Below are 27,662 nucleotides of genomic sequence, written 5' to 3' on the forward strand. Positions count from 1 at the left end.
TTTCAAAGTTCAGACACTTTTATTCCAAAAATTCACTTTTATGTCGCAACTTGTTCTTGACGCTGCTGGCCAGCCCCAACTGGTCTATGGTTCATCATCAGATAATCTGAATATTCTTGATAAGGTGATTTGACCAGAGGGTTTTCCTTCCATAAATCTGGTGTAAGATAGCTGTAAGTCTTCTGGATGGCTAAATAAGTTGCTTTAGCTAGTAAAATAAATTTTTAATCAGAATAGAATTTTAAAACACTATATAGTTCAGCATATTTTTTTTTTTTTTAATTTTTGCAATAACATTTACAAATATAAAATGGCAAGACACTTTCAAACACACACTGCAACTCTTGGTAAAAAAAAAAACCGAACAACAATAATTAATAGACTACTTACATACCAATCAAACACTTTTTAGGAATTTAAAATTTTCAGTATTGGGCAGTTTTCTTTTAGTATGCAGCATCACAATTGCAAACATCTATTGCTGTGAACACATTTGAAAAACTAAAATGTGCTCTGCAATTACAATAAGTTTTACAACACAATTTATTGGTTCTCCCCCTACTTGCTTTTAAAATTTTATATCTTAACATTTATTTTGCAGGGATATAAATTTAACTCAAAAGAAACAATTATGAAAGCACAAGATAGTGCTTGGAATATTTTCAGTTCAACATCAATTTTCAAACTAGAAATATGTCAATTGAAAATTTTTTTTACTCTTTTCTTGAAATCAAGCTTCACAAAGGCATAATTTATTAAAGTTCATGTACGTTTAAGATAAAATCAACATCTGAATACCCTGGAATAAAACTGTATAAACTATAAGCAAATTTATATACTGCATCACAAAAAGATACTGAAGGCTTTATGACAAGTAAATAATAATCCCAATCAGGAAGGATGAGAAAAGATTAAGGATACATTTTTAAAATAATACCATTTAAAATAACCCAGGAAATTTTTAATCAAGTAACAATGATTTTGTGAATGAAAATTTCTTGCTTACGTTCAGCAACTATTATAGCAATTTAATCAGAATAAACTTTTAGTTTACTAATCAGCAAACAATTATGATTCAAGTGAATGATATTCTACAGGATCAGTATGAAAATAATGTATTATTTTCAACTAAACAATTTCAGAAATTCAACAAATATGAGTTAACAGGACAGACATTTGCAGAACTTTGAGATCACAAAAACACATAATTAATCACAATAAAAATATGAAATAAAAGGCATAGTGCAGATGAAACAATTATTTTCTTATTTACCTCAATTACAAACATTCCAGATCAGAACCAGATATTTATAACACAGAGGAAAATATCCAGTTAGTTGCCTTATTATGTGCTAATGCAGATAATTAAAAAAATATATATATAAGTTCTCAAACACATCAGTATTACACCAATTAAAGACTGTAACAGGATTTGTACACATTTCTGCACACGGAAATTAAGCACTTTTAAGGACCATTAATGAAAAAGATAAGGTCATAAAGTCATTATAAGGACAAAAGTTGTCAAATTTATTATAGACTGCTTTAACAACCTCAGTGGTAGTGACGAAGAATAATCATTTTTATCATATCACTGAATGCATCATCAGTTGCATATTAAGTTAAATTATATCTTAGCAACAGCTAATATAGGAAAACTTCTGACAGATGGCAATAACTAATTAAGGACTTTTAAGGACCAAAAAGTGATTCCAAAAACCTAAGAACTTTTACAGATTCTAAAGCTGCGTTCACACGGGGCGTGAAGGGCATAAGTGGTTAAAGCCGAGCTCTGTTGCCCAGGCAACCAGTCTGTGGTACGTCACAAAATCTGGTTTAGAGCTTGTGGCGTAGGGTTCAAAGTTTTCAACTTTTCGCTAAGTTTGGGATAAGTGTCGACTAATCAGAGCGAAGATAAAACAAGCAGAGTGGAGGCGGGAAATCAATCGAGCAGGAGAACAGCATGGAAAAGTTGTAGACATATCCACACATGTGCAAATTTAGCTTCTCTCATTGGCCACGCCTTACACCCCGTTCTCGCAGGTGTGAATGGAATTCCCGTATTTTATGCCCTTTACGTTGCTATCTGAACACAGCCTTATTACTACTCGACTACTGGTAGATCCCAATTAAGAAAATGAATACTAAAACATTTCACACTGCTCAAGAAATATCGAAGCTCTCTGTATTAATATCCACAAAATTATAAGTAACGTTTCCCTTGACAGTTTTACTAAAAACACAACCACTAGATTTAAGCATAATCGTGATCATAAAATATTACAGGAAATTCTTAAGAGTTAAAGGAATTAATTTGCACCTATACCCCCACCAAATAATTCTGTTACAGCTGAAAAAAAGCAGATAAGTCTATACTGACAACGATGTTACACAATAAGCAGCTATCAACAAATGGACTTACTAGGCAGAAACAACTGCATGTATCAGTAACTTCAAATGAAAATAGATTTTTGTCACGCATGGGGAAACTATACACAACTCTATAATTAGATAAAATTATAACATCCATTATTTACCAAAATTTCCTAATGTGGCTGTAGATCCACGAGCAGATGTATAGCAATCTTCAATGCCAGCCATAGTGAGAAGTTTCTTCGGAACAGGTGCAGAAACTATTCCAGTTCCTCTGGGAGCAGGAATAAGTCTCATCAAAACACTGCCACACTTTCCTGTAACCTAAAATTAAATTTTTAAGATTTAAGGTAACCAGAAAGTCATTATAAGGACAAAAATTCTCAAATTTAGACTGTGCTATAACAACCTCAGTGGTAGTGACGAAGACTAATCATTTTTATCATCTCACTGAATGCATCATTGGTTGCGTAGTTCAATTAAATTACATTTTAGCAACAATACAGGAAAATGTCTGACAAATAGTGATAACTAATTTGTACTTACTGGTATCCCTTACAATAATGCAATTAAAGTTTTGTTTGTGAATTTTACTACAGAAGAGAAAATCAATTTTATGACCTAGATGGTATGAAATAGAATGTATAATTACCATAACATTGCAAAACTACAAAAACCATCCTTCTCAGATCTTTACCATTGGAACTCATTTAATAATTCTAAATGAGGTCTAATGAGATATGAAAACCAAAAATAAAAAATTAAATATGAACAAATTTACTTCAAACTAAGTGAAGGGCACAACCTAATTGCTAAACTATCTGCCTCATTTTGAAATTTTTTGCTAATGTAAAAAAAAAATTTTTTTTACATATAAATGTTAAATAAATAAATGTGTTTGTAGGCAAAAATGCTTGTCCCTTTCCAATTTTATGCTACCTATATCTATGTTACTGAGAGTACGTACTGTCGCATTTAAGCAGACCTACATTACAAACTAATTTTGCATAAAATAATCTCATGGTAATGGACTTAACATGAGTAAGACAAATTGCTTTTATTGATCTGCTAAATTTATACCCAAAAAATTTCAATCGATTTTTTTAATATTTTTAAATTGTATAAATATGTTTATAGTCATCTTTATGCAATACATTGCTCAAATTAAACTTTAAACATTAATATATATTCTGAATTTTCTTTCTTGGACAGCATATATAAGGAAAACTTGAAAATGGGCCATCCTTCTATTTGTAACTTACAGTATGAGAAACTGAACTATTAAGTCAGATCAGAAAATAAGTGCATTATACATACAATTTCCTAACATATTATTTGGGTACATAACACACAAGTTCCATTCTGTGGGCTGTGTCTGTGCAAAAACAGTACTACAAACTACTGGAAATTAGTTTCATTTCATAGAATACTAAATCAAGCAACTTGTACTTAATGTGCAATCATTTATTATTAAAATCAAACAGATGTATTAAATGAGTTTAAATAGTATATTACTGCAAACTCAAACATTTTGAAATATTTTGAGTTTTAAAATTTAAAAAATCTATTAATGTCAGTTCCAAAAATTCCTAATTTTTGCATCTTCAGTTATAAAATTGCTTAAAAAATTGCATTGATACATTAACATTTAACAGCACTGATGACTGCATATTGCAATCAGTTGGAATCATTTCGACTTAGTCCAGAATAAGAAAAATGTCAAACTTGCTATGAGCAGACTCTTCCCCTTTTTAAATTCCTACATCAGAATTTTTTTTACAACAGTTCCATTAACCAGATTTAAAACTGAAGATAAGAGCTAGACTGTTATTCAATATATATATATATATAATAAAACACATCAATTGCTTAACAAAAAGAATAGTCTTTATACTGGAACAGAACATGGGACCTAACAGATGGAATTTTGCTTCTAAGGGAAACAGAAATCGTGAAAAAATTTACACATTACCGTTTCAAGCAATCAAAGGTTTTCAGATAACAGTAAAATGCTTCTAAAACTCATTGTGCAGTTCACAAAGAAATATTACTAAATATCCATATATTATGAAAACTACAGGACCTAATAAGTAAAAAATGGATTTATATTTGATAAAATCATCATATTCATTGCTACAGAAGTTTTGGTCTCTTATAATGACCAAAAACTATTTTAGGGGGAAACAGACCTGCACAATTAAATGGTTGAAAATAACCTTGCACAGCCTAATAAATAGGAAACTATAGTTAATTCAAAAAGACAAGTTTAACTTGTGCTCAGTTTAATTCATAAGATAACCTTATCTTGTAGCTGATATTACATTAGCATCTATTGCAGTTCTGTGCTAACTGAAAACTACCTTACCTTACAGGGCACAGTATGAGGCGAGCCAATTTTATTACCCCAGTAGCCTCGCCTAACTGGGATGACGGTAAGTTTTGCCAGCATTATCGCTCCTCGGATGGCAGTAGCTACTTCTTTGGAACATTTTACTCCTAGACCTACATGACCATTGTGGTCACCCATAGCTACAATAGCTTTAAATCTTGTGCGTTGACCAGCTCTTGTCTGTTTCTGTACAGGCATAATTTTCATCACATCATCCTTAAGAGTGCTTCCAAGGAAGAAATCTATGATTTCACATTCCTGTAACAGAAAATGAAATCAATAAAATGTTATGGAAATCAAAAAGAACATGCCAAAGTAAAACAAAATAAGGCAAAGCAACAGCCTTCTGTTCGGCATGTATTTGTTAGCATTTTCCAGTTTATTGCCAGATGGCATCATGACCATTCAATTGTAATAATGTAAGAAAAAAGTTTAAAGACTAACTTATTTAAAAGAGACTCGATTTTTGAGGGACCAGACGATGAGGGACCTGCATCTGCTGCCCTTGAAACTGAGTCTTGGTTAAAATATATGCCAAACAGCAGGTTGTTGGTTTGCCTAATTTCATGTTATGGAAATGTTGCAAGTGACAGCGGCAAAACAGTAATATTTCAACACACATGTCAAAAGAGTGTATTAAACACAATAAATAATTTCTACACATAAAATAAGATCATATTACAATCAACCAATAGCCTAAATAATGACAAAAAGAATAATGTGTCCAAGAAGAAAAAACAAACTTCTATACATAGATTTCATATTTTTTTACTCAACATTTAATGCTTCCTCAAATATAGGTGTGTAACTTATTTTTGATGCTACATTTAAATGATTAACTATTTTGTATACCTAAGCTAATGAATACCAGTGAGTGCCATTTTTCTCAAGTTTAATATTCTCTTTCAAAACATCCATATATGCACATAAGCAAATTAATAAACATGTGAATTACTTCAGGAACTTAGTATAAGAAATCCACATCTGTCAGCCTCGATATATGAAAAAGTGGAAGTTTTTAGGTGGATTTTGCACTGCATGGGAGCCTCATTTTAAAAGTGCTCGAAACCGACTTAAATTCGCATTGTAACGCACGATTTACTTTATTCAGCTATTTATATTACAATTCTGACATCAAATATATTAATTCAAATTCTAAATTTTAAGTTCGTTTCCCCCCCCATTTTGTACTTAGGAAAGAGTATGGGATTCGAACTCACAACCCCAAAAGGGCAAACCCCACTGCCGTCAACTTTACCACTAAGCTACCGTCAAACAAGCGTGATTAGGAATTTTGCCTTATATACTTTATCAAGTAAATGAATTCTTAAAACTAAATTTTTCTTATTTCAGTGTGCTATCATCTAAAAAATTTACCAGAGTTTGTTCTCCAGCTTCTAGAGCATTTCTTACAAAAATATAATTTTTAAGTGGCATTCCGATTGAAGTCAGACGAACCGCTAAAAATATATTCAGAGTGAAAGATATGCTTACAAATATGTGTTAGCGAAAAAGGTATAATTATAAATAAATATAACTTTAACATACTTTTTAATGCAGAATATTTAAAAGGCTATCAAATTTAATTTACAAATAACGTTATTAGTTTTTACCTGTTTCAAAAGAAAAAAACATTTGTTTTATGCCTTATCTGATTTGCTATAGCAGTTTGATACAGTCAGACTTTCATTAAAAGTAAATGTGTATACAGAATAAGAAAATAATTGTCAGGACAAATTTTGCTGTTTCATGGACTGGGAATTGTACTTTTTTGCACCAGATTTTCTTGAAAGTAATCACTGCTCTCTGCGTACTAGTGCTGTAGCTGCAGTTACCTTATTTTTCTTTTCTTTTTTTTTTTTAAACTAAATTCAGTGATTGCTTTTTCATACGCAATTTCTCGCTATAATTTGAATTCAGAAATAAGTGTTTTTTAGCAAAACATTCTTTCATGGATCCAGCGTTCATCACTACTTCTACGGCCATTAGTTTTTGGTGACAACACCTGATTGCTTCTTTTTTTACCACATGACACCAACGCATCTGCAGACATACGGATAGAAGTTGAACTTCACCTGTCACCGCAAATCGACCAGATGTCAGACAAAGTGAATTTGCTCGCTGATTGGAGAAAAGCATACGCAGCAGTGGAAACTGGCTTTTAACAATAAAATAACACATCACCACCAGAATTTTCCTACTAGGTCCAAAGGCTCCCTACACTTATGGTGAGATTAGAAGTATTTCTGCCTAACAACTGGAAGGTCAGGAATTTGAATCTTTATGAAAGCATTATATATTTTTTTCTGTTTCCTGTTCTAACTTCATACATTGATAAAAATGAAATAAATACAAATATTTACTGAACATTTAGTTGAATCTTCCTATGAAGTTCTGTCTTCAGTATATGTCTATGTTCAGTTCTGTGTCTTTTATATTTTCAGATCATATAAAATTTTAACAAGAAAAATTATGCTGAAGACCATTAGAAAATGGGGGAGATGCAACCAACACAATTTCAGCTTCATAAATTCAATATCAAAACTTAAAATTCTTCAAAATTTCTCTCCGCAATTTAATTTTATGGCTAAAAAACATTTTCATTAATTCAGGACAAAAATTAAAGACCAGCAGAAAATCCAAGAGAGTTTGCAACTATGTTGCATGCAGATAAGTAAATTAAAACAGCAAATAGGTGTGAAGTATTTAACCCTTTGCGACACGCATATTAAAAATATATTCTAATCTTTAAAAAAATGCTTTAGTCAGATAGACTTACTTAAGTGCCTTTCAAGCTTGAAAAAAATTCTGCGTTTTTATTTTTTACGGGGGAAGGTGGGATACCGTTTGTCCTACCATCATATGTGGAATGAATAAACAAAATAAAGCATGCATTCTAAAATATTGATAATAAACACATTAAAATGCATTTTTTACAATATATTTAATATTTTTAAATTTTAGGAACAAAAGAAAATATTTTCTTGGATATTATTTTAAGATTAAAATTTGGTACTCATACATTTGATACTAAATAAAATATTAAAATTGGCATTTGATTCAAAAACATTTATGTATGATTAAAATTGAAAAACTTTATTTTTCATGAAACTTTGAAAAACATATTGTTTCATTCTTTTGTAAGCATAGAGGCACTTCACATGTTTCACACATACAAAATGTTCGTCGTTTTTCTTTCGATATGCACATCTTCTCCTGCTCGTTCTCTGTAGCGTGTGACTTATATTTATTTTTTAGTCTCTTTTCTGGTTGTACGAACGGTTTTTTAGTTTTTATTTGAACTGGTGATTTCAGTTTTCTTTTCAGCTCTTTCTTGCCTCTAAGTGCCATTAGACCTTCTATAACTGAGAGACGAAAATCTTTCATTGTTTTTACATCATGATCGGGTTAACAAACTTAAATAGAATAAATGCGTTTACTATACTCGCATCTAAAAAGTAAAAAAAGATCCTGTGCCACCATTTCTTGCTTTTGCGGTCTATTTCATAAAGTAATTTCAGTACATCAAATAAGTCGACATATCCCATATTCTTATTATATGAAATAATGCCGTTTGGGAACAGTACCTTTTTTGTTTTCCCATCTCGTTCTTTTCTATTAATTTCTTTCATTTCAGTTGCCTTTTCCAAGCAAGACAGGATAGAAACAGATCTTTTATCCTTCCATTTTATGCAATAAATTGAATCATCGCTAACTGAAAAGTCTATATCTCCTCTTGACATAAATTTGTCTTCTTTTAAATTTTTGGATAGATACTTCCGATTCATATTTACAGTGCCACATGCATAGATGTTCTGAGTCTTTAAAAAGCGAAACACATTATAACTACTTCCCTTTCTTCTTCAGCAGTAACTTCAACCTTAGTCATTCTCTCCTGGATTTCAATTTCATCTGAATCAGAACTGACATCTGAAGCATTTGAGTCGCAATCGGATGGCAATTGAGAAAAAAAGATCCAAAGCTTCCCGAGTTGTTAATTTTTTTCTAGACATTTTAGCACATCAGAGCATACAATGGATGTAAAAACGCTGGCAATCACGGAAAAAATAGATGCAAAGAAAAAAGAAAAAATAATCGTGAGTGCTGCCATCTATTGAGCGGAAATTCAAGTATGTGGTGGGACAAATTTTAACCCACTTATTTCAACTGCAAAATTAATGTTATAAAATATTGAATCCAATTAAGATTTTTGAAAATAAAATACCTTTGAATATTAAAAAGAATCATACACATCCTAAATTGTATACCAAAATTTTTTAAATATTGAAAAATGCGAGATACCTGGATATCACTCTGGTGATCCTTTTTTGAATATTTTTTGCTTATAAACTTAAGCCCTGGCATAGAAGTGACATCTACTGAGAAAAATAACTAAAATCGATTACTTTTAAAAAATTAGAAAATTTCCAATGGAAATTGCTGAGAAAATAAATATTAATTAGGTGGGACACATATTGACCCACCATGCCGCAAAGTGTTAAGGAACTTGATATAATAATTTGCGTACATAATTATATTCTTAATCTATTTTTCAAAATAAATGTTCAGCATTTTTATAAAATTATCAAATGTAGTAATTTAGGTTAAATTTTAACCATATCAAATTGACGTATGTTTGCCATGGCAACACTGCCATTATGACCAGGGCAAAGTAAAACAAATACTGGCTGTAACTAAGAAGATAATGAATGGAGTACACTTGGTATCAGGATAATGGAGCCAAGAAAAAGTCAACATTGCAGCTTTAACTAATCACTTGGAAGAAAAGAAGGAATTTTTCTAAAATGAATAAATATCTGAAAGTTTTTAGCAAAACAATCATGTTCAAGTATCCAGAAATTTGAACAATTAACCTTGATGCCAAATGATATTAATCTTGCCTGCAAAAGCTCTATCAAAATAAAGAATAAATAAGCACATCTTTATTATTTTGAGGATCCTTACATACAGAAGTGGCTGTTGCCATTTTAATACGTCTTGAAATCTTATTAATCTACACTCACGTTTGTGAAAATTGCAACACCATGAAGGACTTACGCGAGTGAGCTGAAATTTTCAGGAAATGCAAAGTAGCGCATGATATGCAAATGATTAGAATTGCAAATCCGTAGCGCATGCGTATGCTGAGCAACGCCCTCTGAACAGCTGATGGATCCGAATAAATAGACGGCTGTAGCGAGGCGTGTATGGTTATCGGTGGTTATCTGCTAGTGGTAAACGTTAACTCAATCTGTACTTATGCCTCGTCGACGAAAGAGAGCGAGATTTGAACAACTTACAGAGTTTGAACGAGGGAGAATCATCGGCCTTTGTGAAGCTGGATTGTCGTATCGTGCAGTAGCCTCTCGTGTGCAGCGTAACAGCAGCACAGTGATGCGCGTTTGGAAGCAGTGGACGGACGAGTGTCGGACAACTTGGAAATCCGGGAGTGGACCCCGAAATGTGACGTCAGCTCGCGATGATAGACACCTGGTCCGCATGGCGCGGACGGACCGTACAGCTTCCTCTAGACAATTGGCAGCACTGTGGTCAATAGCTACAGGTGTTTCATTGTGTGCTTCATCAATTCGTAGACGTCTGCTGCAGTGTGGACTGCGCGCACGGACTCCTTTATACAGGATCCCCTTAACGCACGACCATCGCCGCCTGCGGCTACAATGGGCCAATCAGCATAGAGACTGGCGTGCTGATTGGCAGCACGTCGTGTTTTCTGACGAATCCCGCTTTAATTTGTGGTACCATGATGGCCGCATTCGTGTCAGACGCTATGCCGGTGAACGCCACCTTCCGGAGTGCATTATCGAATGCCACAGTGGACGAACACCCGGAGTTATGGTCTGGGGCGCCATAGCATATATATCATAGACGATCTCAATTGCTACGAATTGTGGGCAATCTGAACAGCAACCGGTATATCCGTGAAGTTCTACAGCCCGAAGCTGTTCCCTTCCTTCAAAGCTTGCCAGGCGCTGTATTTCAACAGGACAATGCCCGCCCTCATACTGCTCGGATTGTTAAATCCTTCTTTGCAGCGCAGCAGGTACAGCTTCTTCCTTGGCCTGCGTGTTCCCCGGATATGTCGCCAATTGAACATGTGTGGGATGTCATTGGTCGGCGTCTTGCTCGTGATCCTCGTCCTGTTGCGTCTGCAGACGAACTTTGGGTACGCGTACAAACGATATGGAATGCTCTTCCTCAGTCAGACATTCAAACTTTGTTTGACTCCATGCCACGTCGTGTAGCAGCACTTATTGCGGCGCGTGGTGGCCACACAAAATACTGATTCTGATCTCTTGTTATTGTTTGTTTGCTTTGAACATTTAATCATTTATTTGTACCACTACGACTCAACTGTGTATTAAATTGCATTCAATTATGACGATTCCTTCTTGGTGTTGCAATTTTCACAAACGTGAGTGTATATCAGACATGGCCAAACCACGGCTCTCCGACACCTTAACTGAGGCTCATGAGCTACCTGCGATCCTTTGCCATCTGAAATGCGACTTGTTTTTAATAAATATAGTTTAAATTTAAACGGAATTTGTAAAAGAAATCATGCAGTGCCACCTTACTTTATTAGTCACCGATTTAATTTCTGGTATTATATACTTGATAGATTTCAAACTGTCTACTGCTGGCTTATCGTCAGAGTAACAAATACATAAAATTACAAATAACTCCATTTCTAGTAATTACTATTCCGGTTATGTTTCTTTTTGAACAGGCAATGGTAATCGGAGTACACACTTAATCTAAAACGCAATGCTAATATATTTATTCAGTTATTCTCCGTAATATTTTTCTCTCAAGTTAATTTTTACTTCATGCAGTGCTTACATTCCTGCGTGATCCCATTGTTCACTACAGTTATGATCCACGTAGAAGATTAGCTAACTGTTGTAGGGAACTACTTTTATTCAGTCCTTGAATGGCACGAGTAACTACTAAAAGAAACCTCTTTCACTTTGCAATTCATATCGAGTTCTTTTATTCTGTTAAGGATTTTAAGAGGATTTTGTTTTTGATGAAGTGAACCCTTCAGCCTCTTACTTGGTTAGGATACTTGTCCCAATTTTCTGTGAAACTCCTTCAAGATTAATTTCCTGTCCCTAAGAAAGTTAGCATTTTTATGCAATTGCTTCACAGATTTCACAATAATATGCTTAACTCTTTTTTCCACATGAGACTATGTTTCATGATAATTCCTTGGTAATCATAGGCAGAGATAATTTATTTCACCAACTGTTTTGATGATTTAAATTTTAGTCAAAAATTTTAATTTCCATTTTATTCAAATATTGTTATTCCAGATAGAGATCTTTCACCTTAATCATTAAATCTTCATATCAATAAGACTGCATCAAGCATTGAGGGATCAACAGAACACAAATGTCTCTCTTCTTCAGTTTCTATTAAAATCAGCATATCATTGGAGAAATCTCTTTAGCTTGTAATATTTCTCACTTTCTTGTTTGATGACCTTCCTTCTTTCTACCTTGCACTAGTCAGAGGTATTCTGCTGCACTAGGTTAGGGGTATTTTGCTGCCCGGCATATCTAACAATTTTTAGCCCTTAGTACTGCCGCTCTGGCACTGGTTGCCCAGCTCAGATACCAGTGTTAGACTTCTTTTAATGTGTTGAAATTTTTCGTCTTCCTAATTTTCGATCATATACGTCTGACGCATCTTTCATGAAAGCTTAGTAGCCAAACGAACGAAATGTTGAACAATGATCCACTGCTTGATCACTACGAATTTCAGGCAATAATTGAAATTTTGCTCCCATAAACATTTATTTTTACCCTTTTGAGGCCAGGGTTTTGGTAACAGTAAAAGCTACCAAACGACGGCGAATCTTGAACCGAATGCTTCCCCCCCTTTAAGACCTTTTTGCAACAAAGATTCTTGTGTGTAGTTTAATGCATTCTCAGAGGGGTGCATCTATGTCGCAAAAAGAAGGGAAGTATAGAAATTGCTGTGTCAAGAATACCAACTTGTCAATCGAAATTTTTTCGTTTTCAATAACTTCTGTCTCACTTTCTTCACTATCGGAAGTGGTACACCGAAACATGCTTTCACCCTGTCCTTTGGCACCTCCAGAATCAGAAACTCTTTTTGGCATAATCGAAAGTTCAAGCCTACTTTTTATAAAATTGCTCTTACAGTCTGCAAAAAATAATAAGCCGGATCCGATTAGAAGATTAAGGAACAACGCAATCTGCAACATTAACTGAAATAGATAATTAGATAATTTTAGCCTAGCTTATACTGTCCGTTATGCATTAAACGAGCATGCGTAAACGCATTATGCGCATTTGTAGAAAGTTTGTAGCTTTGAGGTCCGGAGCATACATCATCCAGGATTATGGACGTCTGGATTAGACTTTGTACTGTATTTGGCAAGACCTTAGGAACTAAACTATTGTACAGATGTCTGTCGTATTACAAAAGGCCTCCACATCGAACATCTGTGCATGTCCATAGAAATACAAAACATCATGCTTTCAATGTTATATCTGCATTTGAGAAATAAATTCATTATATTAGTGACAGATATGTTTTCTTTCTGTAGCATTAGTTTTGATTTGTCATGTATTTTAAAACAGCTTAAAATTAAACACCTAGGTTAAAAGTTCGGCTGGTAGATATATGAACATAGCATTTATTTAGCCCAGCATGAACTACTAGATTTATTAACAAGAGGTTATGTATGTCCAGAATTATCTTAACGACTCAAGAGTTGACTTTGAGAATTTTAGATGATGCACTTAACCCCTTTGAGCCGGGTAGCGAAAACGCGCGCTTATCGCGGAGGCCGGCAGTGTCTTCCGCAAGCATCTCTCCAGGGCCGGGGCCTTTTTTGCTACTAAGCCTAAATCCATGAAATCTCCAAAGTATCAACGCACTGTTTAATAATGCTCTATAGAGTATTTAAACGGCTTATGCTTTATGAATATTTATATATATATACTTTAATTACCTTATTTCTTGTTTAAATGCATATTTTACACATTTTATTTTAATTACTCACCATTTTATGACTTTTAACATTATACATCTGAAAACTAAATATATTACTTAAAATTCTCTTTTCGTATGAAAAATTTTAAAACAGGGATCTACACACAGTCCTACGTTACATTCCTTGAACTCGTAATAACTCATTTGCCATTTTGGAGGATTTTTCCGGGAATGTGAACAAACGAAGCATCGTTGTCTCATTTTCTTATCAGTCTCTTCTGAACAAAGTTTTGGAAAATGTCTTTCAGTTAATCTTTCAGAATCAATATCAGAATTTCAGAATCAATATCTGAAATATTTTGCATCATTTCTGCTATTTCATGCTCTGTTAAACATTTTCGACGCTTCGACATTGAAACGGTAAAAACAGAAAGAATTCACGTCTAACAAGATCTAATTATTTTCTAAAAACTGAACTGTAAACCGAAATACTCAACACTTTAGCGCATATAAAACTTCTACTTACAATAAACAACTACCACGTGCGATTTAAAGAGAGGTCATAAATCACGCCATTCGGAAACATTTAGTTCCCCGTTTGTTTATATAATCAAAAACACGTGTATGTGAGTCATGCTTCTCTCATTTCGAGTAGAAGGTCTAATCTATATGTATCTGAAACCATATGGACATACAGTGCCATCTTGTGGCAGAAATTATAGTTTGAAAAACGTTCCAAGGTAGTGGCACAAATACGTGACATTTGGTACAAAATGCAACAATGCTCTGGCACGCCTGCGTGTCGGCCAGTAGATAAGTGTGTCCATTGCTGGCACGTATACGTGACAGTCGGCGCGAAGGGGTTAAACTTCATGATCTAAGTCCAAAATTATCAGGACGATTCGAGGGATAGTTTAGAGAATTTTCAAGATTTGAATGATCTTAGTATGTTGGTCCTTATATTAAATGCACAGAGAAACAAAATTACTTTTTAAGCAAAAGTCTAACAAGTTATTAACTTATTTTTACATAAATACTGTTTCTCTAATACATTTCTCTGCAGTGATTTACAATTTACTCAAATAACATTTTTATGTAATTGTACACCAATTAATATGCTTACGATTCACATTACTTACATTAAAACAACAATAATTATAAAAAGAGAGTTATAAAAGAAATTGGAAGAAAATATTTGGTTTTTCTACCTGAAGAAAAAAATCTCCATTGCCCTACATAAAACTTTTAATTTTTATTTTCTTGGGACTTAAATTTTCTGAACACAGGGAAATCTCAGATAAGTGGCAGTTGGCGTAAATTTTTTCCATCATCTTGAACCGCGAAAAATCGCCATATCCTCAGGAGAAATGGCATCAAAAGGCACTTTCCAAAAATTCCCCTTTCAGACCAATATCGCGGCTAAAGCTCTGTTGAGCAAAAATCTTTTTTAATTCTTACCATTAATTTGAACAATAATACATAATAAAGGTTTTATATGTTTGAAAACATGCTCTTTATATAAATGCAGTAATGATGATGAAAATGCAATATATATCACATAGTTAAAGATGAAAAGGCTCTAGTGTAGAACTGGGTGCCCCCCCTTCGTTTAGCGAAAATTTTTTTTTAATTTTGGCGATGAAACCTCATTCCTGCTTACCATGATAGTTTTAACTTTGTTTTAGCTTCCTGATTTTTTTAAAATGAAAATAGATTGATGTGTACATGGAGAAATTTAAGGCAGAGCATAATTCCTAGCTTGCGCAATTCTGGGATGTTTTTTAAGTGAAAACAGATGAATGTGTACATGGACACAGAGTTTGTGAAATTCTTTGATTTCTTATTTTGGTTTTGTGTAGCGGCAATCTTGAAATTGTGCCTTCCTGGCACCGATTTTGGCGTCAAAAAAGAATAGCCAAAAAACAAGGGGCACCCAATTGTAAACTTTTACTGATGAAAATTAAAAGAAAAAATATGCATGTATTTCCACAACAAAATTGCATCCTCGAAATACACTGAAGTGACAAAAGTCATGGGATAGCAATATGCAAATATACAGATGGCAGTAGTATCGCGTAGAAAATGTATAAATGTGAAGTGCTTTGGCAGGGCTTTCATTTGTGTTCAAGTTATTCATGTGAAGAGGCTTTGACGTGATTATGGCCGCACGACGAGAATTAACAGACTTTGAACACGGAATGGTAGTTGGAGCTAGACGCATGGGTCATTCCATTTCGGATATCGTTAGGGAATTCAACATTCCGAGATCCACAGTGCCAAGAGTATCTAATTTCAGACATAACATCCCACCATGGACAGCGCAGTGGCCGACCACCTGCACTTAATAACCGAGACCAGGGGCGTCTGCGTAGAGGTGTCAATGTTCACAGACAAGCAACACTGCGTCAAATCAGAAATCAATGTGGGACGTACGAGGGAAGTGTCCGATAGGACAGTGCGGCGAAATTTGTCTTCCTTGGGCTATGCCAGCAGAAGACACAGACTCGAGTGCCTTTACTGACAGCACAACATTGCCTGCAGTGACTCTCGTGGGCTCGTGAGCATATTGGTTGGTCCCTAAACGAATGGAAAACCGTAGCTTGGTCAGATGAGTCACGATTTCAGTTGATAAGAGCTGATGGTAGGGTTCGAGTGCGGCGCAGATCCCACGAAGGCATGGACCCAAGTTGTCAACAAGGCACTGTTCAAGCTGGTGGTGGTTCCATAATGGTCTGGGCTGTTTTTACATGGCACAGACTCGGTCCTCTGATGCAACTGAACCGATCATTGACTGGAAATGGATACCTTCAGCTACTTGGAGATCACTTACAGCCATTCATGGGCTTAACGTACTCAAACAACGATGGGATTTTTATGGATGACAATGCGCCATGTCACCGGGCCACAATTGTTCGCGATTGGTTAGAAGAACATTCTGGACAATTCCAGGGAATGATCTGGCCGCCTAGATTGCCCGACATGAATCCCATCGAACATTTATGGGACATCATCGAGAGGTCAGTTCGTGCCCAAAACCTTGCACCGTCAACACTTTCACAATTATGGACGTCTATAGAGGCAGCATGGCTCAATATTCCTGCAGGGGACTTCCGACGACTTGTTGAGACCATGCCACATTGAATTGCTGCACTTCGGCGGGTAAAAGGAGGACCGAAAAAATATTAGGAGGTATCCCATGACTTTTGTCACTTCAGTGTATATTCCAGGCTATACAATCATCATCTTTATATTGGAAATTAATTTTAATCTAATACATCTTTATATTGGATTCTTTTATGCACATGATTTCGCTTAATAAGGTTAAGAGGGCTTTTTTTATTTGTTTAAATGTGAAAATAGTTTTCATGTATGTAACCAAAGAAATGTAATCGTGAATTTCATAACTGCAGGGAAACAAGATTTGTAACAAGCGATTCTATGGCTTTTTATGACATTATGCAACTGTTTAAATTTTGGAAAGAAACCAATCAAATTGAATAGGATAAGGTTAATTGAATTTGTCTGTATTGATTCCAAAATCATAAAATATTTTTGAGCTATTTGAACGTTGTCTATAACCTGTGGTTTCAAACTGGCAGCCCCGAAGCAGTTATGCGGTCAGTGAATGTATTTCAGTTATGCATTTGTTGCAAATACAGTGATACAAAGATTTTTTTGTTTTACTTATTTAAAATCTGAGTTTACACTACATTCATTACTATTAAACATAAGTAACACATCAGAAAAATGTATAAATATAAATCTTATTCAGATTTGAAGATACAAATTTAATTAACTTAACGAAAAGGCATTTGGTTAGATTAAACAAATGACTTTCATAAATTAAAATACACACACATATATATATATATATTCGTATGAGAAGTACAATAAATTTATTTAGAAATTAATTCCTGTTTGTTATGGCCAGACTCCCTTAAATATTAAGTAGATAATTAAGAAAAATTTCATTCTAAATGGTGGTGGTGTATTTAATTATGGCAAAGCACACTAGGGCTATCTGCCTAAGGAGGAGGGATGCCTTTCGTGGAGGACTTTCTAAGGGAAACTGGCTCATAGACACGTTACACATGGGGAAAACCACGAAAACACCCATGCAGCCAGCCCGTTCGCGGGATTCGAACCTCGGGCCGAACTACCAGTGTTCAGCGACTTTTACCGCTCGGCCGCTGGTGGGCCCCATTCTAAATGGAAATTATCTGGAAATATGAGCGATAAGTTAGAAAAAGAGCATATTTTATTCTATAAAAATATAATTGTCTTATTTTGATTAGAAGTATAATCAATTTTTTTAGAAATTAATTATATGTAAATAAATACACATGGAATAATGTGAGCCATCTCGTAAAAAAATAAAATTATCTTATTTTAATTACAGGTGCATACTTGCCAACCTATGACACTCAAAAATCAGGAGATTCTTTTTAAGAAATCAAGAGATTTTTCACAATGTTAAAAACTTTTTAAATGATAAAAATGTAGTTTTTAATAATGAATTAACTTTAAATAGTTACTAATTCTTAAATGCAAGCAACACAAAAATACCTTACACATAAAAAAAAAAAAAAAAAAATTTAGTACTTGCATCGTTTAAGGGGGGGGGGGACCATACTTTAATCAGTTTTCAATCAAATGTTATGAACAGTGGCAGATTTTGCTTTCATTTAAAAAGAAACTTCATAATTTTGTTCATAGCAATTGCTATGTAGGCCTGCTTTAGCTAATAAAAGTTTTACTGATGTGTGATCACTAATATTAGATCTAAATTTAGTCTTCATTTTCGCAACAGCACTGAAAATCCTCTCACATTCTGCATTACTATGGGGGAACTGTCAAGATGGCCAACATAATTCTAGACAGTTCAATATATTTTAAAATTTCATCAGAACCTTTCAGTTTTTCAATTAAACTCCACTGGACTGGTGACAGGTGCACCTTTTAACCACCTAGCTGATTTTATAACTTCATCCAGTTTTCTAATCGTAAACTACAAAATTGCGACTGCAATATTATCAATGGCAACATGAATATCATCATCTTTCATGACTAAATGAAGTAACACAGGAAATCTGTTCAAAAAGTACTTTATATCAGAAAAAGATGCATTTGCTAGAGCAGAAAAATCAGCAACTTTAGCATGCAAAATCACTTCATCGTTGACTGGAAATTTATGTAGTATGTAATTACATACTCGACAGAAGTAACTTCTAACATAAAGATAAAACTTATTTTTGTCTTCTGAAAGTTCTACTTTTGTAGTTGCAGCTCCTATTACCAAATCTTCATCTTTCTTCTGATTTTCTATTTCACTATAAATCACATCATATACAAAATTACAAGGCAAAACACAGACTGGTTTTACAAATTTTGATAAAATGTCTTTAAACAGATCATAAATCATTGATTGCAAAACATGAATTAATGGAATTCTGCTTTGTAGAACTGTGTTAAGAACATCGAATGATGGCAAAATGAATTGTAAAAAAAAAAAAAGCAAAATGCTTTGTTAAGGTCCGAAGAAAAAACATAAATATTCGTTCTTCACAAGACGAACATACAGTAATCGGAAAATGTTTCGTGTGTTGAGCAATTTTTTTATTTTGAGAAAAATTTGTATCAGCTTTACGCTTATATTTTGCGGTATTATTTTGAGAACAGCCAGTTGAATTGGTGAATGGTGGAGAAATTACTTTATTTTTCTCAAACCTATTTTTAACAATCGAAGCAGTAACTACATCTCCATTTACTTTAGGTATTTTATAACTTTAAATAGAGCCTTTTATTTTAAATCTCGAAGCATTTACTTCTTCTTTAAAAAATGCAAGAAGTGGGTTCTATTGATCGAGGATTCTAGATAAGCATTTCTTTAAAGACAGCCAGCATGTACACACGTTTCAAAATTTTTCTCATTTCAGTATTATGCAGCTGTTGGAACTGTTTCAATTTTTCCTTCCTTTTAGAAATCCTTTCAAGATAATAATAAATATCAACAATGTGTTTATCCACATTTATTGGTAAAGAAGCTACTCCTTTTTCAGCGGCTAAATTTAAGAGGTGACAGGTGCACCTTTTAATCTGCAAATCTGAATTTTCCTTTCTTTTAAGATGCCTGCAACACCAATCTTCAAGCCTACCATTACTGGTGCATTATCGGCATCAAGTGCTAAGCAATTATCCAGAGGGACTGCATTTTCCTTTAAAGTTTTCATAATTAGCTGTGCTATATTAAAGCCTGACGAATGTCCTTCTAAAGTGAGGACAGAAAGTAAACTGTACTCAATTTCTGAAGACTCTAGATTAAAAAAAGAAACAACAATTGGATACAGTTTTGAATCGGTATCACTACTTCCATCCGTAGAGAGGCAGAATGAAGCTGTTTTAATGCAATCAGTAACTGAAGATTTATTTTTCAAACCCATTTTTTTAACAATTGCACCTGTTTTGGTCCTTGCACTTGAGTATTTCTTAGCGATTTCACCATCGGGAAACATTTTTCTAAATAAAGCTGCAGCGTGATCCAATGCATTCAGTGGCAGGTTGTGCTCCAGTAAAAAAGCAGAGAACAGACATTGTACATCAATAACTTTTTAGTCCTTTGTTCCCGAAGAAAAATTTAATTTTTCGTTTTTTTCAAAACTATTTATGTTGTCCTTGTGTACGCACATGTTTGAGAACATCTGCCCTTCCCTCATACGAAATCGAAAAATCGCAATCACAGACGGTACACACCGCAAATTTATTACATTTCCTTGAGGAAGTAATGGAAGGAAAGTCAAATGTGTACGATTTTTGAAACGTACATGAGTATTTCACCTTTCTCGCAAACATAACAAAAGATGATAATTTCTAAAACTATTTCCCGAAGGCACGTGTACTCACACAACTCAGGACAAGATGAATGAAATAACTAAAGAACATCCAAATAAAGCTTGCTTTGTGCTCATTGGCTAATATATACCAGATGACACGCAGTGGAGCTCGATGCCCATTGGAGAACGACGTTTCTTGATACGTATATGCTTTCACTCACAAAGCAGTTCTCATCTGATTCACAAGGTTTTGTTTTAGATATAATCTAGAGAAAATTCAATTGCTTTCAGACGTCCAAAATCACTTTATTTATTTATTTTTTTTATAACGAAGTATTAAGCCAAGTTCCATAAAAATCGTGAGAAATTTTAAGAATAAGAAAAAGTCGGGAGAAATATATTGTAAATCGGGTTGGCGGGAGAGCTGTCGAAAATCGGGAGTCTCCCGCCTAAATCGGGAGAGTTGGCAACTCTGCAGGTGTAATTTATTTAGAAAATAATTACACAGCAAATTCAAAACATCTACTGGTAGTGTAGACTTTGAAGTACCCCTTGTATTATGACAAAGTTGTTGTTTCATTTATGGTAGCCTGAGTAGTTGAATGTTGTGGAAACCCTATTGTGACGTAATCGGGTGCATGATTCTGGGAAATTTTTAATCATGGGATGTTTTGCAAGCGTTTTTGTGGTGTGTGTTGCTTTGATTCTTTAGACAGTAAGAATGGCCGAATGTAGTAAGATTAATTTGAAGTTTCTACATTATTTAGAGCGAAAGGAGAAAAGAGCTTTATTTGTTTGGTGTGTAAATGAAGGTTTACTTAGTAGCCATTATAAGTGTCCTGTATGTAGGAAGGATATGCGTATAGTCGAACGTAAAAACCGTTTAGATGGATTTGAATGGGTTTGTAGGAAGAAAGGTACAGATGGTCACTATGTGAAGCATTCGATCAGAAAACAGTATCTGGTTTAAAAAACAACATTTGAGTATGATTGATATTTTGATTTTTATGTGGATCTGGGTGTAAGAAGCGAATTCGAAAATCATGGTAAGTGAATATTTGCTTTTGGTACTACTTAAATGTATAACATGTTTTTCCTTCTTTATGTTAGTTTATTGTTTGGTTTAAAATATATTTTATCGAGATTATGTATTTTTTGTTTGCCTATATTGTAGAATTTGGTGCTCTTTTGACTTTTTAAGTGAAAATATATCGATGTGTACATGGATAAAGTAAAGGGAGTGTGCAATGCAAGTTTGTGCAATTATGGGATTTTTTTAAAGTGAAAATAGGCCAATGTGTACATGGAGAAAGTTAAAAGAGTGCGCAATGCCATTTTTGTGCAATTCGGGGATTTTTTTTAAGTGAAAATAGGTCGACATGTACATGGAGAAAGTCAAAGGAGTGCACAATGCCATTTTTGTGCAATTTGGGGATTTTTTTAAATGAAAATAAGTCGATGTGCACATGGATACCGAGTTTGTGCAATTGTTTGTCTTGTTATTTTGGCTTTGTGTAGCAACGATTTTTGGTGCAAAAATCGCCAAAATAACGAGTCAAAGAATTGCACAAAATCGGTATCCATGTAGCGCCAAAAATCGCCAAGGGGTACCCTAAACTATACTTTTACCCATCTACTCACAAAGCCATGTGATCATCAGCACAAAGATTTATCTGCGAAGTCAGGACACCCAATGCAAAGTATCTACATATAGAAAGAAATATCCATTTGCTTTTCCGGCTAATCTTTAGAATATGGTAACAGGTAGTTTGGCGACATTTTGTTAAGGAGATAAAGGTTACTAGCTAGGCCAAAGAATATGTATTGTTAAGAAGGAAAGCTTCGCAGCAGCAGGAATGGCTCCCTCCGAACGAAAAGGGACTCAACTGCACATGCGTGAAATATGTCGCCAAAAAGCGCCGAAGCTCGAAGGTGATGTCGAAGTTCAAACAGGTTCGACAGTCACGTTTATCAAGAGTTTAAAGCTGTGTGACTCCATTTTTTCCCCTACATATTGACAGATATAAAAGCAGACATCAAACTGCGATATGGATAATACAACTTCACCAAGTAAAGCAAAAAAGCATGAAAATTCGAGTTTAAATTATCGCAAAAATACTGGTTTATATGCATCTATGGAGCCTTTTCTTCTTTACATACTTTCTTTGGATAGGCCTTTAGCAATTATCTGAGAAGTACACAGTTCGAATCACAGATTAATAGAAATGAGATCATAAGACATGTAATGTGACCTTTTCCAGAAAATTCCGATCGTGATTTTAGCTAATAAGCGCTTAGAAACAATTTCGCTGCTAAAGTGCAGAATCACCCACTTATTTGTTTAGCACTTTTTACAAGAGCAAGAAAAATTGGATTTTTGTCGATTTTCTTTGTCTTTTTAAGTGAAAATAGGTCGATGTGTACATAGATAAAGTCACGAGTGTGCACGGTTATTTTTGTGCAATTCTGAGATTTTTTAAAGTGAAAATAGGTCGACATGTACACGGATACAGTGTACGTCGAATGCTTAAAAAGGTGGCAAGCAGTTTGCGATTCTGCAATTTATCCCAATTTCGCACCTAATCTTCATCATGATTAAAGCACTTTTGTTCCATAGAAGTTCTAGTATAAGCGTAATTTGGCTAGCAGATTGTTAGAAAAAATGCTGAGTTAAAAAAAAAAAAAAATATATACATGCCTTTACTTCGTGAAAACAAAACGGCGTCCAAAACAAAATTTGCAGGTTGCTGTAGCAGGGTTGGTCGCCAAATTTTTGCCAAGTTACCATAATGTAAAGATTCACCGGTTTTCCTTATCTCAGTTAATTTCTGACCTAGCAACCTTAACACTCTTCCCACTGTTTGTCACCTATCGCCCAAATTGGCGAATACGATTTCAGGAGCCTTGCCAAATGTCAGTTATCTGAGGTACTCCCCATTTTTTTGGCTGATCTTTGAAATATGGTAACTGGTAGTTTGGCAACATTTTGGAGGCGATAAAGGTTACTACCTAGGACTTTGGTAATAATGTGAGAAGTACTCAGTTCCGATTACGCATTATTTTGTGTGAGGGAAATGAGAGATTATGAGATATGTCATGTGACATTAATGCACGAATTACAGTTCTTTAATCGGAAAAAGGGGGGGGGGAATTTGGAAAACTGCAGTACTACATTATTTTGTATTAAGCTTCATTGTGTGTTGTGTGAAATAGTGGAAGTGTGCGTGCCACGTAATGAAGATTAGGTAAGTTAGTATTTTTAATCATTTGAGGATATTATTTTTATGCATTGTTCTAAATGTAAGGAGTAAATAAATTAATATGGTATTATTGGAAAATTGTTATTAACAATGATTTAGTTAAAGTAATTAGGATTGTAAATGATTTAGTTTAAAGTAATTAGGATTGTAATCTAATTTTTATTAATTTAATGCATGTGCTTATTTATATTTTAAGTAGTGTTTTTTAATTTAATGATCGTGATTATGTGAGTTATATGTTTGTAGTATTTTGGAATACGTTTGAGTATTTTCATGCATTTTCGTGAGATTTTTCTAATTTATGAGAAAAAAGCAGTGTACATGGATATAGTGAAGAGTGTGCGTAATGCCATTTTTGTGCAATTCTGTGATGTATTTTTAAGTAAAAATAAGTCGACGTGTACATGGATTAGTGATATTTTAATTAAAGGATAGTTATTTTGTGAATTTTATGTTTGTAGGAATTTGGTATACGTTTCAGTTGAAGTAAACGTATATGGAAATAATTTAAATATTTGACACTAAGTATTTGTAACCATTTGTAATGTTTGCGGTATGAATTCGTTGGTGACGTTTATAATATAATAGATAATTTAGAGATAAAAGTTTTTGGATATTTTATTTATTTTATACGTGGAAATGTTCATTCTTAGAAAGGGTATATACTTTTTGCGATCAGGTAATTTCATATATTCGCTTTTTACCAAGTTTAAAGATTCACAAAATTTTCCTGCATTTTCGTACAAATTTTTGTAATTTATGAGAAAATAGCAGTGTAGATGGATAAAGTTAAGAGTGTGTGCAATGCCATTTTTGTGCAATTCTGGGATTTTTTTTAAAGTAAAAATAAGTCGAAGTTTAAATGGTTTATGTGTATGTGCTATTCTGAAAAACGCGCAAGGAGTTTGCGATTGTGCACTTTTTCCCAATTTTGCAGTTAATATTTGTCATGATTAAGCAGTTTTGTTACATAAAATTTCTAGCATAAGTATAATTCGGCTAGTAGATTGTTGGAAAAAGTGTTCAGTAAATAAAAAGAAAAATGTCTTTACTTCGTGAAGACAAAATGGCGGTGAAAAAAAAAATAGAGGGTTGCTGTAGCATAGTTGGTCGCCAAAAAATCGCCAAAGATCCAAAGATCAACTTTTTTTTTGTTGTTTTCTATATTTAAGTGGGCTTTGTAGACAAACTGATTATTTTTTTGTTTTAAAACTCAATTTTTAAATATGCACTTGCAGGATTTCCTTGTAATGGGAGAAACTGCCATAAAATTTCAGCATGATTCCAGCTATTTGACGAAAAATAAATAGACTCCAATAATCATTAATGTATATGATTGTGCTTCATTACTCATCCTCAAAATGCCCTCCACGTTCAAAAAATGTTTTCTACATTAGGTAGAAACAGGCAGTCCAGCCCTGGAGATTTCGAACTGCTCATTCAAGGACAGATTTTTCATTCCACAATGTGAAATTGGATTCTGGTATTTAGATTAACTTTTTTAAAATTCAGCATTAAAAAACAAACATCCTAAAATATTAAATCTTGCTTAATTAGAAAATATGCAGACTAAAGTGCTTACTTTTATAGGTAAAGAAAACAAATAGATTTCTTGCAATTCTTTAATTTTCCCATCTTTGACTAGTCGGCCCAATTTTGTAACAGGTGTCCATTCCTTTTCCTCCTTTCCACGACCACGGCCTCTTCCACGTCCTCTGCCTCTACCACGGCCACGGCCACCTCGTCCACCACCTCCAAATCCGCCACGAAATCCTCCTCGTCCACCGGCTGGAGCAGCGTCCGCCATTCTATGTATAAAATTAAAATCTTCTTTGCAAATGTTACTACAAACACATGCAGAAAAATCTTCAACAAAACTTTAAAAAAGGAAAATGACATTTAAAAAGAAATTTAGTTTCAGGCCACACTACAACTCTGTACCATAATGGACTTAAGCAATACTTAAAAATGGGAAAAAAACCACAAATTCATTATTTCTATGAAAACACGTTATATAATCATTAAAATATTTTAAATATAAAATTCTAAATTAATAAATTGCAAGTTAAGCTATATTTTCTCATTCTCTATGTACTTATCAGTGATACAAAATAAGTAAAGCACTGAAAGCTAGACTATTTCTCAGTTTGTCAAAATTCTGAAATGTGGATTCAAGAATAATTATCTATTTATATAAAGAGAATAAAACAAAGAAAGGAAGCACTTCCACAGAGAACCCAGTAAATGTAAACATTGCCAACTTTGGCGATAATAGTTCTAACTTGGTAACCCTTCGGATTTATACCATTCGCTTGTTCGAAGTTTGCAACCATTCCTCTTGCGTTTATTTTGTTGAATTAAGACTGTCGTTGTTCGCATTTGCAGATTTATATTATTCTCCTCTTATTTATTATTATTTTTTCTGAATTTTTTAACAACAAATAGTTAGAAATATTTTCGTAGATAGATGCCGGTTCTCGGTTCGGAATGAAAGGAGGGGTGAATGCTAATTTGTAACACGGCTTTTCACGTTGTGTTCTTAATTATTAATAGCTCTAAGAACCACGAGGTTTCCAAAGTCTAAAATAATTTGTTTTCGTAGACTGCAAAAATGTGCATGTGCACTTTAAGTAATGCTTTTATTTTTATTATTGGTTATTGTCATCTTAAATTATGAGAATAAAGCAATTTTTATGGCGTAAAATTTTAACAAGATAATATATTGTTAATGCTTTTCTAACAATAACCTTTCAGAGGATGGCAGGTGTGGCATAAATATATGATTAAATTGAAATAAAAAAATATTGATTATCTAAGATGACAGAATAGTTTGATGCATCACCATGGTCATCAAAATTAGCAAACAACTGCTGGTGTAAGGAATATATTGTTTTCTGTGTTAACTGGAATTTAAGACAAAGTTTTTTCGTACAGCACGTTTAACCGGTTAATTTCAGTATATTAATACTAATTTATATTTTTTAAATGAATTTTTATTTCCGTTATAAATGCTTATATATTGTCTTATGCTTAATAACATACTCTTTTCTGTATGTTATCTTTATAATGTCTTGTTCAACAAATACGAGAGGCTATACAAACTATATAAAGTGGAAAACTTTTTAGCTTACTTCACAATTACTGAATATGATATATTTTGGTTAGACGATTCACAAATCTAATACCTCAAGTAATTTACGGGATAACTACATACCAAGAAACAATATAACATTACAATGGAAAACAAAATACAGTATAGAAGATTTTGGTAATAATCCTAGGGCAGTACAGCAGACATTATACAAAATTTTTTACAGAGTACGCAAATAAAATAAACAAACTATACATTTATAACAAACCTCTGTTTAATTTAACACTAAGTTTAATATAATTTTAGATAAAACTAGATTTAATAAAGCTGATTAATACAGATTTTACAAGCACTGACTACTTACGTTTAACACGCTTATTGATGTGTGTTTGAATGATTATATGATGCCACCGTTGTTTATTAAAATAGTTTGTATTTAGCTGTATTAAATTCCTAAAAATTTTTATTTGGAAATCCAGAAAAACCTTAATTCTAGAACCAAAGAAATGCAATCATTAAAGTTGTTAATGTTGTCTAATTATGGATAAATTTATATGAAATAATTACTAACAGAATCTAAATATGGGTAAAAGACTGTCAAGTTTTACATCAGAGTCTATATATTATTTAATATTCATAAAAAATGCCAAATTATTTGTATTTTAAATGCATATAAACTTTTAGATGTATTACAATCATAGCATATACTGAAAAATAAATTTAAGGTTGATTTT

The 27,662-nt window shown here is 33.6% G+C and overlaps 1 protein-coding gene across 1 annotated transcript; it reads right to left on the bottom strand.

Annotated features, from left to right (window-relative positions):
* Positions 1–27,430, bottom strand: RpS2 (ribosomal protein S2). The gene is made up of 5 exons (XM_035374484.2): positions 27,293–27,430; positions 25,420–25,645; positions 4,739–5,020; positions 2,538–2,697; positions 1–208 (listed from the first exon to the last, which is right to left on the bottom strand). Exons 2-5 carry the CDS (start codon positions 25,642–25,644, stop codon positions 39–41), a joined length of 837 nt encoding a protein of 278 aa, XP_035230375.1. The 5' UTR covers position 25,645; positions 27,293–27,430; the 3' UTR covers positions 1–38.
* Positions 27,431–27,662: the final 232 nt, after the last annotated feature.

This window comes from Stegodyphus dumicola, chromosome 8 (genome assembly GCF_044657685.1).
Source record: "Stegodyphus dumicola isolate Sdum_Otavi_A_Nest chromosome 8, ASM4465768v1".
NCBI lineage: Eukaryota > Metazoa > Arthropoda > Arachnida > Araneae > Eresidae > Stegodyphus > Stegodyphus dumicola.